Here is a 17,350-nt window from a genome sequence, read left to right on the forward strand (position 1 = left end):
CAAAAACGGTGCGGCGGCCCTGGCCCAGTCATCGCTTCGTCCGCTGCGTCCGCTGCTGGCCTCACACTCGAACGGGCCTCGGTCGACCGACGAGATCCGGCTGCGTCTGTGCGTGCGTGTGTGAGGCCCCGTGCGCCTCGAACTCCGCCGCCCGCTGCATCTCCATCTCCGCGCAGTCGCGGTGCATCTGCTCGTGCAAGTTGCAGCTCGAGAGACGCTCTAGCAGCCGAGAAACCGCTGCGCACAGCTCGTCATGCAGGCGACGTCGATGAACTCGGCTCGCGTGGCGCTACGCCGCGCCTCCAGCGGCTTGCAGCGTCGCAGCCGCATGCAACGCGGTGCACTGGCTCTGCTGGCGCGCTCCAAGAGCTCGCTGGCGCCTGAGGCGGCCATGGCCGAAGCTGCAGCCGCCGACGCGGAGCTGGCCGACGAGTTCGAGCCGCTCCTGGACACGCGCCGCCTCGCGGAGGCCGACTGGGCCATCCGCGCCCAGCAGCTGATCCCTCGCTCCACCATCGAGAAGCCGTACGAGCTGGCGCCGCTGACGCTCGGGCTCGAGGAGCTCATCGGCCAGACGGAGGAGCAGCTGCTGGCCGGCCCGGGCGAGCTGGCCAAGTCCTCGCGCTCGTTCATGTCGGACGAGGACGTGGACAAGTGGCTGCAGGGCTTCGCCGTCCCCAAGGAGCAGCTGGCCAAGTGCTCGACGCCCCAGGAGCTGCAGGAGATGCGCCGCCGCTACGCGCGGCAGCTGCGGCTCGAGTGCTCCGTGTACGAGATGGCCATGGACAAGTACTCGTCGTCGCACGAGAAGGTGCGGTCCATGGGCCGCTCCACGCAGACGAACGCGGCCAAGGACCTGATCCGCAAGTGGATGCCGCAGACGGAGAAGTACATCAAGTCGGAGCAGAAGAAGATCAACATGGGCAAGCACAGCACGGACAGCAACATCTACGGCCCGGCGCTCATGCTGCTGCCGCACGACGTGCTGGCCGCCACGGGAATGAACATCATGCTGAACCTGTGCCTGATGGAGCCCAAGGGCCCCAAGTTCATCAAGCTGGCCCTGGCCATGGGCAAGGCCGTGCAGGAGGAGATCATCACGAGGAAGGAGGCCATGGCCAAGCGCAACAACGGCGACGAGGACAAGTACTACATGACGGTGTCCAAGATGGTCAAGTCGGAGGGCCTCAAGGTGCGCATGAAGGACTACCTCAACAAGGTGGGCGGCTGGGACAAGCGCCTGCAGCTCAAGGTTGGCGCCGCCATCGTCGACTGCATCCAGCGCACATGCTATGTGCCCAACGCACACGGCGAGGTCACGACGCCCGAGCTATGCGCGGCGAAAGGCCTTCCTCCCCCGGAGCCCGCCTTCATCCACAACTATGTGTTCGACCGCAACCGTCGTGCCGGTGTGATCCAGATCCACCAGAGAATGGCTGATACCGTGCTGGCGACGAACCCTGATGCCAATGTTCTGCCGTGGACAGCGCGCTACCTGCCGATGCTTGTGCCTCCTCGTCCGTGGACTGATGTCGTGAACGGTGGCTACCTGAAGCTGCGTACCAAGATTATGCGGCAGCGTGATTCGGCTTGGCAAATGGACTGCGTTCAGCGTGGCGAAATGGGCGGCATTTTGAAGGCACTGAACCTCATGGCTGAGGTTCCATGGGTCATCAACAAGGAAGTGCTCAACGTGGTTCTTCAGATTTGGGAAGACGGTGGCAACTTCGGTGACCTGCCTACGCGCACAGACGTTCCGCTGCCGGACCCTGACAGCCCTGAATTCGCTGACGATCCGGCGCTGTACTACAAGAACGTTCGCAAGGTAAGCCACGACTTGGTTTGTTATGCATGTTCAGACGCAACAGAATCAAGCCCACATGATGACATCCTACGTCATGTGGGTTCAAACTGCTTGCAAAAGCAAGCGGTTGCTGCTTGGAGGCTGCAGGGTATTCACACATCCCTTGAGCCATCCGAGAGGTTCCAAGAAGGAGCTTCGTGACTCACATACATGATTTAGTAGTTTGTGCATGCTGCTACGGCATACTTACGATCTGATGTGTTATTCGTGAATTTTGCAGATCGAGCAACTAAACCGGGAGTTCCATTCACTGCGATGCGATACGTTATACAAGCTGCAGGTCGCGGAGGAGTTCAAGGACGAACCTGAGCTGTTCTACCCGTACAACATGGACTTCCGTGGCCGCGTGTACCCGATTCCGCCGAACCTCAATCACCTCGGCTCCGATCTTTCACGAAGTCTGCTTATTTTTCGTGACCGCAAGCCTCTTGGTGAGCGTGGTCTGAGGTGGATGAAGATTCATCTGGCTAACGTCTTCGGTGTCGACAAGTGCTCGTTCGATGAGCGTGTTGAGTTTGCTGACGCGAATTTGGATAAGGTTGTTGCCTCCGCAACGGACCCCCTTGGCGAAGGTGACGGTTCGTGGTGGAAGGGCGCTGACTACCCGTTCTTGGCTCTGGGTGTGTGCTTTGAGCTCAAGCGTGCAATTGAATCTCCTGATCCGACGAAGTACATGTCGAATATCCCCATTCACCAGGACGGTTCGTGCAATGGTCTGCAGCACTATGCTGCCCTTGGGCGTGACCGCAGCGGTGGATCTCAAGTGAATTTGGTGCCTGCACCGCGCCCGAGTGATGTGTATATGGGAGTGGCTACGGAGGTGATGGCCAAGGTGGAGCACGATGCCGCACTGGATGTGCCGGCGGTTGAAGAAGTTCGTGCAATGATTGCAGGTGTGCCAGATGATGATTCCTTCGAGTCGAAAAACCGCAGGCTGAAGCTACGCGCGCTGCTTGAACAAGCTCAGAGGAAGAAATGCGCGCAGTTCTTGAATGGTATCATTACGCGTAAGGTGGTGAAGCAGACGGTGATGACGAGCGTGTACGGAGTGACGTACATCGGCGCGCGCAAGCAGATTTCGGCACGGTTGCACGAGACGTTCCTGACCAAGGGCCACATTATGGATGAAAAGCTGGAGGATGAAATCTACCATGCGTCCTGCTACTGCGCTGAACTGACGATGGGGTCTATGGGTGACTTGTTCAACTCTGCTCGTGGCATTATGGCGTGGCTGGCCAAGTGCGCCGCGAAGGCGGGCTTGAGCGGCCAGCCGATGTCGTGGATCACGCCTCTGGGTCTGCCGGTGGTGCAGCCGTACCGCAGCAAGGCCACCAAGCAGGTGCGCACCAAGGTGCAACACGTGCTCATGGTGGACAACGAGGGTCAGCCGGTGAGCATTGGTCGCCAAAAGTCCGCGTTCCCGCCCAACTTCGTCCACTCGCTGGACTCGACACACATGATGCTCACCGCGCGCCGCTGCCTCGAAGACGAGAAGATCTCGTTCGCTGCCGTGCACGACAGTTACTGGACGCACGCCTGCTCCGTGGACATTATGAACCGCCGACTGCGCGAGGAGTTCGTGCACTTGTACGAGCAGCCCCTGCTGGAGGACCTGCTCACGGAGCTGCGGCTGCGCTTCCCCGACATGGACTTCGACGACGTGCCGCAACTGGGCGACCTCGACCTCCGCAGCGTGCTCGACAGTCCCTACTTCTTCAACTAAGGCGCACATGCAGTTCTCTTTCGCAAGGGCTGGCCAAGTAGTAGCTATTTTATCACCCTCGCCCTGAGGGTTTGTCTAGAGTGTAACAAAGTTCAATCACAGAGCCGAGCTTGACCTACATGCTGCCTCTCAAGATTAGCTAGCTCCAGAAGCTGATCATCAGCGATGACATTTTGCAGCGGCGGTATGGCCACCAGCACATCAAAGAGGAGGTTCGTGTGAATCTGGCCCAATTCCCTCGTACATCACTGCTCCGGTGCAAGCGCTAGGCTTCAAGGGCGCGGTAGCATTTCGATTGCCGCGTTTAACACGCTCGTGCTGCTCATCGTCATGCTTGAGCGTGGTTGAAGTTGGGTGTCGGACTGCTACCAAGTGGCATGTTGAAGTTGTCAATTACGATTGGTGAATCCCCGCCAGCTACGGCCGCACTTGTCGGCATTGCCCCCGAGCAACGCAGAGCTAGTAAAGCAGCAGTGCTTACATCATGGTGTGAGTGAGTTGTACATTGCACGTTGAAGCGCGACTATCGTAGGGCTCGCGCACGTTGAAGAGCAGCAGCGTACGTGGCAGCTTCAACCGCCGAACCAACGGAGACTCTCGAGGCCTCGCTAGCTGTCCTGCTATCGGACTCATTCTCCAATTCTCTGCCCACACCACCAAGCTTCTCAAGCCTCCCAAGCTCCATCGTCATGCTGCGCATCGTGTCTCGCTTCAACCAGCCCGCCCGCCGCGCCGTGCAAACCTCGGCCAAGTCGATCGCTGGCGCGCACAACGTGCAGTGCCGCTGCGGCAACTGCGTGCAGCACCCCATGGGATGCACGTGTCCTCGCTGTCAGTCGCGCTCGTTTTCGGTCAAGTCGCAGTCGCGCTACGATATCCCGAAGACGCAGACGGCTGTGATCTTCGATAAGGTCAATGGCCCGCTTCAAGTCCGCAAGGACTGGCCGGTGACGCAACAGAAGGACCTCAAGCCTGGCGAGGTGCTGGTGCGCGTGGCGTACTCGGGCGTGTGCCACTCGGACCTACACATCTGGAAAGGGGACTTCCCGATGGACCCCAAGCTTCCGTGCGTCGGCGGCCATGAAGGTGCCGGCTACGTTGCTGCCATCGGAGACCACACGCGCTCGCACCTGAAGATCGGTGACCCGGTCGGCGTCAAGTGGATCGCCAACTCTTGTCTCGGCTGCGAGGACTGCCGCAAGGGCCACGAGCACACGTGCACGGAGGTGGACCAGCACGGCTTCAGCGTCGACGGCTCGTTCCAGCAGTGGTGCGTCTCGTTCGCCGACCACGTGACTCCGATCCCGCAGGCGCTGCCCATGGCTGCTGCTGCTCCCATCCTGTGCGCCGGTGTGACGGTGTACAAGGCTATGAAGGAGATCGGAGGAGTCTGCGGTGACTCGGTTGTGATCCCGGGCGCCGGTGGCGGCCTCGGCCACTACGCTTGCCAGTACGCGCGGGCCATGGGCTACCGCGTGATTGCCATCGATACCGGGGCCGACAAGCGCAAGCTCATCGAGTCGTACGGCATTAAGGACTTCATCGACTTCAAGGACGGCAATGTCCGTGAAAAGGTGCTGGCCGCCACTGAAGGCCGCGGCGCACACGCGACGGTGGTGGTTGCGTCCAACCCCGAGGCGTACAACGACGCTCTTTCGTTCCTGCGTCCGCACGGAGCGGTGGTAATGGTGGGTCTGCCCAAGAACGCTAAGGTCACTGCCGACGTGCTCGGCTCAGTGCTGAACGCGCACCGCATCATCGGCTCGTACGTGGGCAACCGCCAGGACTCGATCGAGGCGCTCAAGGTGGCGGCAGGAGGTGACGTGTCCACGAACTACTCCATCGAGAAGCTGGAGAACCTGCCGAGTGTGTTCGACCGCATGGAGGCGGGCAAGCTGGCCGGCCGAGTCGTGCTCGACTGCGCGTAAGCTCCAAGTTCGACTTGATGCAGCATTTGTTGTAGATGTTGTTAGTACTGCTGCTGTTACTGCGTGTGATGATAAGCAGAGGGAGTTGAGTGAGCTGTTTTCAACCAAATGCTATATCCGATGTATCTATGCACGTTTGTTTTGCTTAGCTAGTACATTATTCGGAACTGCGGGACAGAATCCTCCTCGCCCCGGGTCCGTGCGTCTTCCAGGACTGCTTCCCATTTGTCTAAGAGCTTCAAATTTCTCTCGGGTGTGTCATAAACGTACTCGTAGCCTGGCGTTTGGAGAGCTCGCTCAAACTCTCGCCGAGCTTCACCTAATTCCCCACTTCGGATTAGGCACACACCAGCATTGTTGTGAACGTGGCAGCTGTACGGATGAAGCTCCAGCAACTTCATGTAGTCGTCGCATGCTCGGTCCACCTCGTCTAGCCAAACCAGTAGCTTGAGACGCTGGAGACTCGATTTGAGCGTCCCCATGGGAGTAAAATAATAAGCCAATTCCCAGATCTGCCGGCACTCGTCATCTTGACGCGAGCACCGTCCAGAGGTGATGAGGTAGGTAGCTCGTTGATCTAAGATCCTCCAGTCCGTTGGGTCCAACCTATTCATGCACATCGAAGTGTAAGCTCAACGAATACGTCAATGCCACGCAATGAAGCAGCTCGTACCGAAGCGAATACTCCAAGAGGACGTCCTCGTTTCGCCAATGCCCCATCATATTTGTCGAAATCGAGAGCAGAATACCAACAAGCACAAGACCAGCCCCCACGCCTACGTTATTTTGGTGTTGGGTTCGACGATGATCGCTTCGCTGCCGAGGCTCAGCCTGAGCACGCTCATGCCCTTTGTCTTCCACCACTTTGGCACTACTTCTCGCAAACCAACGTGCCAACACAAAACCGCCATAGGGCACAGCAACGATGCTACACAAGTAAGCGTAGCGGTCACATCCGACTGAGACCATCCCGTGTTGGATAAGCCCCGAAACGGGCAGTAGCATGATGACAAAGTAAACAAGTGCGAGGAAATGCTGCGGTGCTTGCCGATGTTGGAACAGCCAGAGAGTGAAAAGTGTTAGCGATGCCAACCCTACCAGTGCAAGCAAGTAGTCTGGGTTGGCAATGCTCAGTTCTCCTGGTCGAAGCTGATAGTGCGGGCGAAGCTTCGTGGGCCACATGATCTGCCGTAATACCCAAATTGGCGTCGAAAGCGACTTGACCACTCGCTCGTAAAGTGTCAAGGACAGCACGTCTGTATCGCGATGCATTCCATCGTAATTCGAGACCAGCATGACGGCGAGGAACGTGAAGAGGGTAACGATCACAGGGAGTTTCCCAACGACGTACAGCCAACATTGCCTTCTATTCGGCATGTGTAGATGGGGCTCCAAAGTCACATACACCAGGACGTCGACCAAAAAGAATCCGACCGGCAGAAGGATACACGCACTCTTTGACAGCAATGCGCTGAGATAAAATACTACCCACACCATTCGAATGTTAGTTACAACCAAAAGTGAAAGATCGTCACGAACAACAACAGCACTCACCACAACACAGCGGATCACCACGCCCATATCCACCGAAAATGCTGGCCACCAATATTTTCTTCACAGATTCGTTGGCACCAGAAGCCTCGCGCAGCTTCCAATACATCGCTCGCACGTACACGTACAGCGCGAGGTTGCTGAACAGTGCGCACAGGGTATACGGCTGCGCAGATGGCCACCCCACGACCTCCACGTGCACCGGGTGGATCGCGAACACCACGGCGCTGATGGAGCAGCCGAGCCAGTTCCTCCTCTCTCTTAGGTCTCGTGATCTTCCGTCCCCTTTAGCCGTCGACTTGATATCCGAGAGAATCGCCATGACATCGAGCAACGTCGCCGCAGCTCGAGCCAGCACCATCGCAGCCCCGAAGTGCAACGCGACTGACACGACCCGGATGCTCCACGAGTCGAGGCCGACGGTCTGCACTTGGACCGCCTTGAGCAGCCACCCGAACGGCTCGTACACGTTGATCCTGGTCATGGTGAACATGGCGTAGAGGGATTCCAGACTCATGGCGCGCTGGATCACCTCGTTCTCCACGAAGTTCTTCCTGTCGTCCCAGATGAGGAGGAACTCCCACACGCCCGCGCCATTGTCGAGGAAGAGCGGCGACACATAGAGCGCCACGGCGGCAGCGCAGAGGCAGAAAACCACTTCGCCCGTGGACAGCACGAGTCGCATGTGGCGCGAAATGGATCGGCGACTGCCCAAAGGGCGTGGAAGATCGCGCGCTGCTATTGGCCCGCGCGATGATGTGATAGGGCTAGGGCGGAAGTTCAAGTTGCTCAGCGCCAACATGCCTTCATCTACTGATGTGGAGCTAGAATTACCAGGACAGGCAAGCTATGGGCAAGGAGGGTGCTAGCGATGTCATCTCGCGCTAGGAGGCATTCTGCGAGGTTGTGGGCATGCTGAAGACTTCCGAGTGGAAGAGAGCTGATGACTCAGAAGGAGAATCTTTAAATTCAAGTTGTCGTGCTCAACGCGCTGGCAGGCTGAACCACCGGGGCAGTTCTCATCGAGATCGACCTGTGCCAAGCTCCTCGTGCCATCGGACTTGCCTTGGTACATCGGAGATTTCGTCGCTACTACCGTACCCAGTTTTTTGTACCTGGGCACAGTCTGACCTTAACCGTTAAGTTAACACCCACCAATTCAATTATTTCCGGCACGTTATGAAAAGAATGCAAAAAATATTTATTGCGCAACGAGGGAGATCAGATCGGACCGTGCGCCCAACTGAATGGCCGGCGAGTCGTGCCCCACCTCTAAGAGTCCCCCCGCACGCGTCCTCCCTGCCCCACCGCCACCCGCAGCTTTGTAAACCACCCAGCGACCGGTTAATCCCCACGTAAAGCCACACGTGTAAAGCCCACCAAGATGGCGACCACCGAGGACCCCGCGTTCGCTCAGGGCATGTTCGTGACGCTCTGGCCCAAGGTGGAGCGCTGCCACGACTACGTGGAGCTGCTGCTGGCCGCCCAGGAGAAGCTCCAGACGACGGTGGACAAGCTCATTGCCGGTAGGGTAAAAGTTACGCTAAAGTTTAGGAGAATACCTAGGTCTCACGTTGATGAACTGTTGTTTGTGGGGTCTCTAGGCCTCCAGGAGGCGGAGAAGGCGGAAGGCAGCTCCCTCGTGAGCTACGCAGACAGACTGCGCAACTTCCCGGCGAGGGTCGAGCGGCTGCAGAAGAAGCTGGCCAGGATCCAGGACCGCCTGCTGACCATGAAGGAGTCGCGGAATCGCAGCGTGCAGCCCGTGAACAACATGTCGCCCGAGGAGGCGGCGGTGTACGCGTCTCCGCTGTTTTGATGAAGGAAGCTTGAGGAGATGCAAGGGAGGGGGGGGTCTGTCTTGGGGGGCAAGGGGGACATCCTACCCGGGAGTTGAATTCGTCGCGTTCTGTTGATTTCTTGGTTTGATATGCCATGGCTGCACCATGTCAAGAGCGTGGAAGTTGGGACAAGCAGACACGACGCAGGATCTTCGTCGCGATTTTCTACGTACATATCTAATGAATTGGGTATTTATGTTGTACCAAGCGCCGAGCTACGCAGCACAAGCAGATACGACCCCGCTCGTATAGCGACTTCTGCTGCTCACTTCTTCCGTGTTTCTGCCCCTCTCGCTCTCCTCTGCAGCGCCAGTGTCTTCTCTGTATTCCACGAGCTGCAACACACACAAAATCACACAAAACACCAGCGCTACATGAGCCAAAACAGCAGCAGCAGCAGCTCCACCTCTTGCGGACAGTGCCGCACCTCCTCTCTTCCGTTGAAATGTTGGGTCGACGGAGCTGTGGGGGCGCAAATGGGGCGATTTGGGGCTTGCGAGCGGCCTTTCCCGTCTCCGTCTTCACTGCTTTAGTGGCTGGTCTCGACGTCTGCTCGTTCTTCCGCTTGTGGCTTGGCGCTGGGGCTGCCGACCGATTGGTGGTGAGCACACTGCTTGTGTCACTGGCGAACAACTCGTCTGCGGATGGCAACAGCTGTGTGCTGGGAGCTGCGGCGGCTGGAAGAGGTTGCTTAGCGTCTGGACGCGCTCCGGGCGAAGTTTCCTCGTCGGAGGAGGACGAGGAGGACGCGTACTCGTCGCCGAGCAGGAAGGACGCCATCACTTAATGCGCAGGCTCCACAATTGACAAGAAAAGGGTTAAAATACTAAAAAATTACCTGGATGATGGCTGGAAAAAGTCAATTGCTGCTACTGTTTTAGCATTTTAATTCTATATACTTGAAGTAAGAATTTTGGTATTCCACTTTTTACAGTTTTCTATTGTAAGAGTATCATAAGGCGCAACATTACCAGACCGTCTTGCGCTATCGATGACGAGAAGTGAACCATGCGGAAGGGTCCTCAACGTTCGAGGGTTGAAACTCTGGGACCGATATGCCGCCTTTTAGCTCACGTAGTATTGGTTTTTGATATTGTGGACACTACGATCGAGGTACGAGAGCTCCATCAGCGGACCTGGATAGCTGTATGCAGAATTCGATACTTAGTAGACCTGTATCAGTGACAACAATAACAACCTGCTCGCAGCAGTACGACCACTCTGCGATTCCGCGACGATTGAAAACTACCAACTTCGAGTCCGCTCGTAGTTCGAATTTGGTACTGTGTTTTTACGTCGTTTTGCACCGCGTTTTGCCGCGACTCGATCATTTGCTGTCGCCGCTGTACGTACAACCGCTCGGTCCGTCTCGACATCTTCGCCTGTCCGGCCTTGATCTTCATGCTCAAGCTATCTTCTTCCGCTTGTTTCAATAGCGCTCTCGGGTAATGATATGTCGTGTAGGAACACGCGCTAAAATATATATTGGCACACCTTCCCCCACCAACAACGCCCACTAAGTCACCGAAGACTCAATGGGCTTGTTAGGGTTAAACCTGAAGGCCCAGGAACTTTCCCTTGCACCGGGTTGGTGTTTCCTCTGTGCACCGAGCTTCCGCTAGTCGACTGACGGAAGACTCAGCGTCACTAGCCACGAGCAAAGGCTAGCACGCTCTCACACAAAAAATATACCTCGCAGGCCCTCAGAAGGAAGATCCCGGCCTGTTACGGCGTGATACGAGGGTGCCGGAGCTATACTCCGGCGGGAAGAAATAAATGGAGTGCGTTCTCGCTCCTCCAGTTCCTGGCGACGACTCGTCGCTACCAATACACCGGCCACTAACTCTTGGCCCTGCCAGGGATGAACACACGCTACACTAGTAAATGTGCCCACCGACAGTCATAATCCTACCTACCAGGTTTACCTTGAGCTGCAGGTCGTTCACTGCAGGCACCGGTGTCGCCCTTGCGTGGTTGGGAGGGAAAGCTGTTCTGTTATTGTTGTCCGAAGGCTTATCTTGTCTTCCCTTAAGTTTCCTATCGATCAATACAAATATCAAGTATAAACGCGTCCGTTTTGGACCGCCAATTGTAACCTACGACTTTTCGGCCTTTTCTCTGCGACGTGACGGCGCCACCGACGACTCAAACGGCCGCTGAAACCCCACCGACGACTGGGGACAGGCACCGACGACTCATAAGTTCGGATCTTGCCAGTAGGTTCGCACAGTACTTAGCGAGCTGCAACCGCCCACGCTGGGGACCCTTGACTGGGGACCGTCGACGAGTCATTGTAACGGGGTTACACGCACAAGTGGCTGCAAGCCACTTGTGAATTTAACAGATAGGCTATCTGTTAAAAGTTTTAGATACTTCCTCACCTTGGTGTAAGACACACCAATGGATACATTGAAGTGGGCCACCACAGTGAGTGGTCCACACATACTCAAAGATCCTATTGGTAGAAAGCAGCATCTTTCTACCAATCAGAGACATGCATATTAGCGGGGCTCTGACAGCCAGCCGCTGTCAACCCCTTTCATAGCTGATAAACCGTTTTTAGCAGATTTAGGAGGCAGATCAATTTACAAACAATACAGTTCTCATTTTACCTTAAACTAGCTACTTGGAGTCTTGTCTAAGTTAAATTATATTTGTGTATTCAAATATAATTAACCTAAGTACTTACTAAGTACTTACGCTTCCTCATACACGTAGCGCGACGTGTAAGCTAAAGTAGTGAGTCAAGTTAGACCCACTACACCTGGTAGCACTTTGTAGTCCGTCCAACGACCGACTGCTTGACGTTCGTACGCGGTGTACGAACGCGGAGCCGAGAACCACATGAGCACGGAGGTGCCCATGGAGAGCTCCAACACGCCTGCAACGCATATTGCACGCGCTGACTGCCCCCACCTGTCTGACCCAGAGTGGGAAGCCCTCCAACGACTATCAACAGTCATTGGAGAAGCGGCGATAGCTACGATGCTGCTACGCTATCGCCGACGGAGCAACATGGTGTTGCTCTGGGGTTCATCCTGAAGGAGCAGCGTGACGCTGCTTCCTCAGTGACGGCGTCGTCAGGGACGACACCGCGTGCTCAACCATTAAAGTTGAGCGTAAGCAATTACGTGGGAAGAGAGGGCGAGCCTCTCCTCCGATGGCTTGTCGAGCTCGACACAGCCATAGCGGCTCGACGCATCGTCGACCCGCTGTCGAAGGTCGCGTTCGCCATGTCCTGCTTTGGCGGACGCGCAAGGAGTTGGTCGTATGGACGCCGACTCTCCGATCCTACGTGCTTCAGCACGTACGAAGTGTTCAAAGAGGAGCTCAAACAAGCGTTTGAGCCCCCGCAAAACGAGTTCCGGTCGAGGGCAGAGTTCCTCGACCTTCAGCAGGGTAAGCATGACGTCCATGCTTACGCGCAGCGCGCACGATATTTGGTATCAAATATCGTGACTAACCCGATTGACGAGGCGACCAAAGTCGTCACGTTCTTGAAAGGACTTAGAGATGGGCCCGTGAAGACCCATCTCTTCCGAGAGTACCCGAGTACTCTCGAAGCTGCAATCACCCTTGCCATGCAAGAAGAGTTTAGCCTGCGGCAGGCTAAACTCCATGTAAACGTACCGAGGCCGCAACCGCGCCCGGTAGCGAGGACGGGAGGTCCGGAGCCAATGGACCTCTCGAATGCAACAACTGCTGGTTACCAGCAGCAGGGAGGTAACGTGCGATGCTTCCGTTGCGGGAGGATCGGTCACTTTGCACGGGAGTGCACAGCTCCCATGGCCCCTGGAGGTGGCCGTCGTGGCGATGCTAGGCATCGCCGCGGACCAACAAAAAACGCGAACATCCAGTAGGCGCGGGGCGCCCTACTGGTAATGCAGTCGCGCGTGCCGACATCGGGCACGCGACACTGAGGACTGCAGCCCCCAGTGAGACCAGCTCTCACTGCAAGAAACAAGATGACAGGCCAAACCTAGTCATCTTGAAGGTTTACTCGAAGAGAGCGAGTGACTCTCTTCGAGCTTTGGTGGATTCAGGCGCGTCGAACAACTTTGTTCGACTACGAAGCCTGCCGAGACTTGACTTCGAGGAGGTAGATACATCTCGAAGTCTTCTGGAAGTACGACTGGCAACAGGTGCCATCGTAAAGACCGAGAAGCGCGTCGTGAACGTGCGCTTCTCGTACAAACAACGAGTGTTTGTCGAACACTTAATCGTCCTGGACCTGGACGATAAGTTCGACGTGGTAATGAGCATGCCGTGCAAGCCACGACATGATCCGGTGATAGACTTAGACTGGATGAAACACACGCTCGTGCGCTTCGGTCGCGACTGCAGAACAGAGAGCGATGGCCCTGTTACCGCAGCGCACGCACCAACAGGTGCGCGCGGCTCACCAGTCGAGACAGCGCTTTATGCTGCTGTCCCGGAGTGCCCAAGGAGTGCGCGAGGGCGCGCACAAGTGAGACCCACGTCGGCAATACTGCCGACGTCGGAAGAAAAAGATGTGTTGGTTCCGGGAACCAACACCCACGTTCAAGCGTGTAAGGGACAGTCCCTGACCCGAAGCGGTCAGGTCGACAACGACGCGTCGGCTCCGGGAGCCGACGCACCCTCGGTCATGAGGGGCTCCGCCAATGAATGGCGTCGAGGTGACGAAGGCGTGTCAACTCCGGGAGTTGACGCTGCAAACAGTGCGGACGGTTGCAAACGTACCGCACTGACGCAATTTGCATGCTGTCGTGCAGCCGGGCTGCACGACGAAGCGCCATGCGATCAAGCCGGGCTTGATATCGCGCGCCCGCAGACAGGGTCTGCCGGCGAAGAGACACATTACCGTGCAGCCGGGCTGCACGAAGGAAAATGCTGTCAAGCCGGGCTTGATACCGCGCGCCCGCGGACAGGGTCCGCCGGCGAACAACTGTCCACGGCCGGGCCTGGACCAGAAGAACAACTGTGCGGAGCCGGGCTCCGCACAACAAGAAGACGGCGCAAGCGGAGAACGCTGCGCAAGTCTCGGTCCGTGACCGAGACGCAGCAAGAACAGTCCGCTGGGCAGACTGGGGCGGTGACGCCGGACGTCGAGACGCTAAGCATCTTGACGCGCACTGATACTGGATTCCAGTATCGCGAGATGGAACTCGCTAGTCCTCCGACGACGGCGTCGGAGTTGACTTCGCTTCCAGCCATGAGCTGGAAGCGCTTCACGCGCGACTTGCACGATGGACGCATCGAGCAAGTCTGCGTTCTTTCGGACAGCAAAAGAACGGAGAGCGAGAGCGAAGAGCTGAGGCAGCTCTTCATGGGAAGTACCAATGAGAGTGAAGACACTCTCAGTGCGAAGACGAAGCGAGAGCGCTTCGAGGAACAAGGTTGGGACTCGCTGAAGTCGAGTCCCTATTACGAATTGTTGAGGGAGTACAAAGACGTACTCCCGGAAGAGATTCCTGCGGAGCTTCCGCAGGATAAGGACATTCAGCACGAGATTGATCTCGTGCCGGGCACGAAGTACTGTCACGCGGCAGTGGCCACTGCCGCGAGAGCAAGTAAAAGCAATCGACGACTTCTTTGAAAGTCGTCGCAAAGCAGGACAAGTGCGGGAATCAAAGTCCTCGCACAGTGCTCCGACGTTCTGTGTCAAGAAGCCACAGGGCGGATGGCGCATCGTTCATGCCTACAACAAGCTGAACGATGCGGCGGTATCGGCGCAGATGCCGATACCGCGAAAAGATGTTATCATCGATTCGATGGCCGGGAGCACCGTTTACAGTGCTCTCGACTTGCGAGATGGATTCTATCAAATCCTAATGCGTGAGAGCGATATCCCTCTCACGGCAGTGAGCACGCCAAGCGGCATGCTCTGGGAATGGCTGGTAATGCCGCAGGGGCTTAAGAATGCCCCTGCGACCTTCAACAGGTGCGTGACGCACTTGTTGCGCTCGGTGCGCGACTTCGCACCGAGCTACTTCGATGATGTGTTCATCCACAGCCAGGATGTGGACGGGAAGACCGACGTAGAGATACACAGGGTGCATCTCCGGAAGCTACTTGAGCTTATGCGAAAGCATAAGCTCTACGCGAACCTGAAGAAGTGTATCTTCGGGGCGAGCGATATACCCGTCCTCGGGCGTCTCGTAGGAAAGAATGGTGTTCGCCCTGACCCAGAAAAGGTCAGAGTGATTAACGAATGGCCAACACCTTCAAGTGTCAAGGAACTGAGGCAGTTCCTTGGCTTGGCCACGTACTTGTGCAAGTACGTGGAGGATTATGCGCCCGCTGTCACAGCTTCTTAAGAAAGAAGCTGTGTGGAATTGGACAACCGATTGCCAAAAGGCATTCGATGCAGTCAAGCGGGGCTTGACTGAGGCACCGATCTTGGCAGTAGCTGACCAAGATCGTCCATTTCACGTCGTATGTGACGCATCCGATTTCGCGATCGGATGCGCGTTGATGCAGCACGATCACGAGGGCCGTGATCGTGTCGTCTACTACCAATCGCGTCAGCTGAAGCCAGCTGAGCGCAACTATCCGGTGCATGACAAGGAACTCCTTGCCATGAAGTTCGCACTCGCAAAGTTCCGAGTGTATCTACTTGGAAGTAGACCATTTGTGGTCTACACCGACCATGCTTCACTGCGCACCGCAGTGAAGTCGCCACACATATCACAAAGAATGGCGAGATGGCTCTCATTCTTTGCGGAGTATAACTTCCGGGTCGAATACAAACTCGGAAGATTGAATGTGGTGGCCGACGCGTTATCACGTCGGCCGAACTACGCGGAAGCTGCTGACGTCAATGCCATTGACGTCATGTGATCAAGCAAACCCACATCGACCCTGTTGGGTGATGTGAAGGCCGCGTACGCGCACGACGCGGACGCGAAGCTCTTGCTGGCCTATGGCACAGCGCCTTCTGACAAGTCCCGTCAGAAGCTGCCCAAGCACCTTCGAGCGCGTGCACACCGCTTTCGTGTGCACGACGGACTACTGCTTTACAATGCAGTCGACGACAACGCGGATCGCGTTGTCGTGCCAAATGACCATGATCTGCGACTCAGGATCATGTACGAGTATCATGATGCCCCGACTGCGGGACATCTCGGACGTGAGAAGACTTACGTCCTTCTCACGCGCGACTTCTACTGGCACCACCAGTATAAGTGGGTGCGCAAGTACATCCGTGCTTGCGAGGTATGCCAACGCGTAAAGCCTGCGCCATTCGCGCAGGCTCCATTACAATCACTACCGACTCCGTCGGAGTGTTGGAAGTCCATGTCTTTGGACTTCATCTTTGGTCTTCCCCCGGACAGCGGAGGGAATACCGGTGTTGTGGTCTTCGTCGACCGCTTCAGCAGATGGTACATCTTGCTGCCGTGCCGGCAGAGGTGACCGCGAAGCAGACGGCCCGTCTGTTCGTCGACATGGTGTTCAAACACCATGGCATGCCGTCCGACATCGTGTCGGACAGAGACCCGCGCTTCACAGCGCACCTGTGGCAAGAAGTGTTTACACTTCTTGGGAGCCAACTTTCAATGTCGACTGCGGATCATCCGCAGACGGACGGTCAAACAAAGCGCGTGAATCGCGTGCTCGTCGACATTCTGAAGAGCTACGCTCACTCGTTCCAATACTGGAGCGAGTGCTTATCGATGGCAGAGTTTGCCATCAATAACTCAGTGCATGCCTCGACCGGGCATACACCGTTCTACGTGAATGCCATGCGGCATCCACGTCTACCGAGTTTACTCGGAGCGATGGCTCCCACTTTAAGTGGGGGGGGATCTATGACTGCAATACAGCAGCCGCAGAAAACCGCTGACACTTGCACAGTGTCAGCTGCAACAATGGACAAACCACATGAGTCTGCGCCCTGCGCAGACTCCTCCACCGACAAGGACAACGACCACGGGTCTGCGCAGGGCGCAGACACCGCAAAGAACCACGCTGAGGCAGGGCCTCTAGCCGAGAACGAGCTGAATGACTTCAGCTCGGATGCAATCAGTTTCATCACCAAAAAACAAGCCGTAATTCGGTTTGTCCAAGACACAATAGCAGCTTCTGTAGATCAACAGAAGCTGAACGCAGACAATGTGGGCAGAGGCAACACAAATGAATTTAAAGTTGGTTCATTAGTTTTGTTAGCTACACAAAACCTGCCTAAACATGCAGTTTCGGATTTCGGAGCAAGCAAGCTTGCTCTGCGCTTCATCGGGCCGTTCAATGCGTTGGCACGGCACGGCAACGCATACACGCTAGACATACCGTCTAGCATGCGCCTCCATCCGACCTTTTACGTCGGACGGCTGAAGCCATACCTGCAGCACGAGCCATCTAGCTCGGCTGACCCGACGCCCCGGCAGGAGCCGAGGCAGAAGCGGAAGCCTTGGCCTCGGCGACGAGCAGCCTCTCTTCCAGCGCGCGGACGCGCTGGAGCAAC

At 56.6% G+C, this 17,350-nt stretch overlaps 6 protein-coding genes across 6 annotated transcripts; 4 read left to right on the forward strand and 2 right to left on the reverse strand.

The window, feature by feature from the left end:
- Window positions 1–253: 253 nt before the first annotated feature.
- Window positions 254–3,587, forward strand: IUM83_03931 (DNA-dependent RNA polymerase; the record flags this gene model as incomplete). The annotated part of the gene is made up of 2 exons (XM_067927964.1): window positions 254–1,825; window positions 2,085–3,587. 2 exons carry the CDS (start codon window positions 254–256, stop codon window positions 3,585–3,587), a joined length of 3,075 nt encoding a protein of 1,024 aa, XP_067793690.1.
- Window positions 3,588–4,276: 689 nt separating this feature from the next.
- On the forward strand, window positions 4,277–5,515 carry IUM83_03932 (alcohol dehydrogenase; the record flags this gene model as incomplete). The annotated part of the gene is made up of 1 exon (XM_067927965.1): window positions 4,277–5,515. One exon carries the CDS (start codon window positions 4,277–4,279, stop codon window positions 5,513–5,515), a length of 1,239 nt encoding a protein of 412 aa, XP_067793935.1.
- A 525-nt stretch (window positions 5,516–6,040) lies between these two features.
- IUM83_03933 (Tetratricopeptide-like helical) lies at window positions 6,041–7,751 on the reverse strand (the record flags this gene model as incomplete). Its single annotated transcript, XM_067927966.1, has 4 exons — window positions 6,041–6,121; window positions 6,189–6,214; window positions 6,970–6,999; window positions 7,070–7,751. The coding sequence occupies 4 exons, from the start codon at window positions 7,749–7,751 to the stop codon at window positions 6,041–6,043; spliced, it is 819 nt and encodes a 272-aa protein (XP_067793934.1).
- A 699-nt stretch (window positions 7,752–8,450) lies between these two features.
- IUM83_03934 (uncharacterized protein) lies at window positions 8,451–8,885 on the forward strand (the record flags this gene model as incomplete). The annotated part of the gene is made up of 2 exons (XM_067927967.1): window positions 8,451–8,592; window positions 8,671–8,885. 2 exons carry the CDS (start codon window positions 8,451–8,453, stop codon window positions 8,883–8,885), a joined length of 357 nt encoding a protein of 118 aa, XP_067793939.1.
- A 287-nt stretch (window positions 8,886–9,172) lies between these two features.
- On the reverse strand, window positions 9,173–9,687 carry IUM83_03935 (uncharacterized protein; the record flags this gene model as incomplete). Its single annotated transcript, XM_067927968.1, has 2 exons — window positions 9,173–9,242; window positions 9,335–9,687. 2 exons carry the CDS (start codon window positions 9,685–9,687, stop codon window positions 9,173–9,175), a joined length of 423 nt encoding a protein of 140 aa, XP_067793938.1.
- A 3,847-nt stretch (window positions 9,688–13,534) lies between these two features.
- Window positions 13,535–15,206, forward strand: IUM83_03936 (reverse transcriptase; the record flags this gene model as incomplete). Its single annotated transcript, XM_067927969.1, has 3 exons — window positions 13,535–13,565; window positions 13,662–14,459; window positions 14,752–15,206. The coding sequence occupies 3 exons, from the start codon at window positions 13,535–13,537 to the stop codon at window positions 15,204–15,206; spliced, it is 1,284 nt and encodes a 427-aa protein (XP_067793691.1).
- Between the last annotated feature and the right edge of the window lie 2,144 nt (window positions 15,207–17,350).

The sequence above is a fragment of the Phytophthora cinnamomi genome, assembly GCF_018691715.1.
Source record: "Phytophthora cinnamomi strain GKB4 chromosome Unknown Contig27, whole genome shotgun sequence".
In the NCBI taxonomy this organism is placed as follows: Eukaryota; Oomycota; class Peronosporomycetes; order Peronosporales; family Peronosporaceae; genus Phytophthora; species Phytophthora cinnamomi.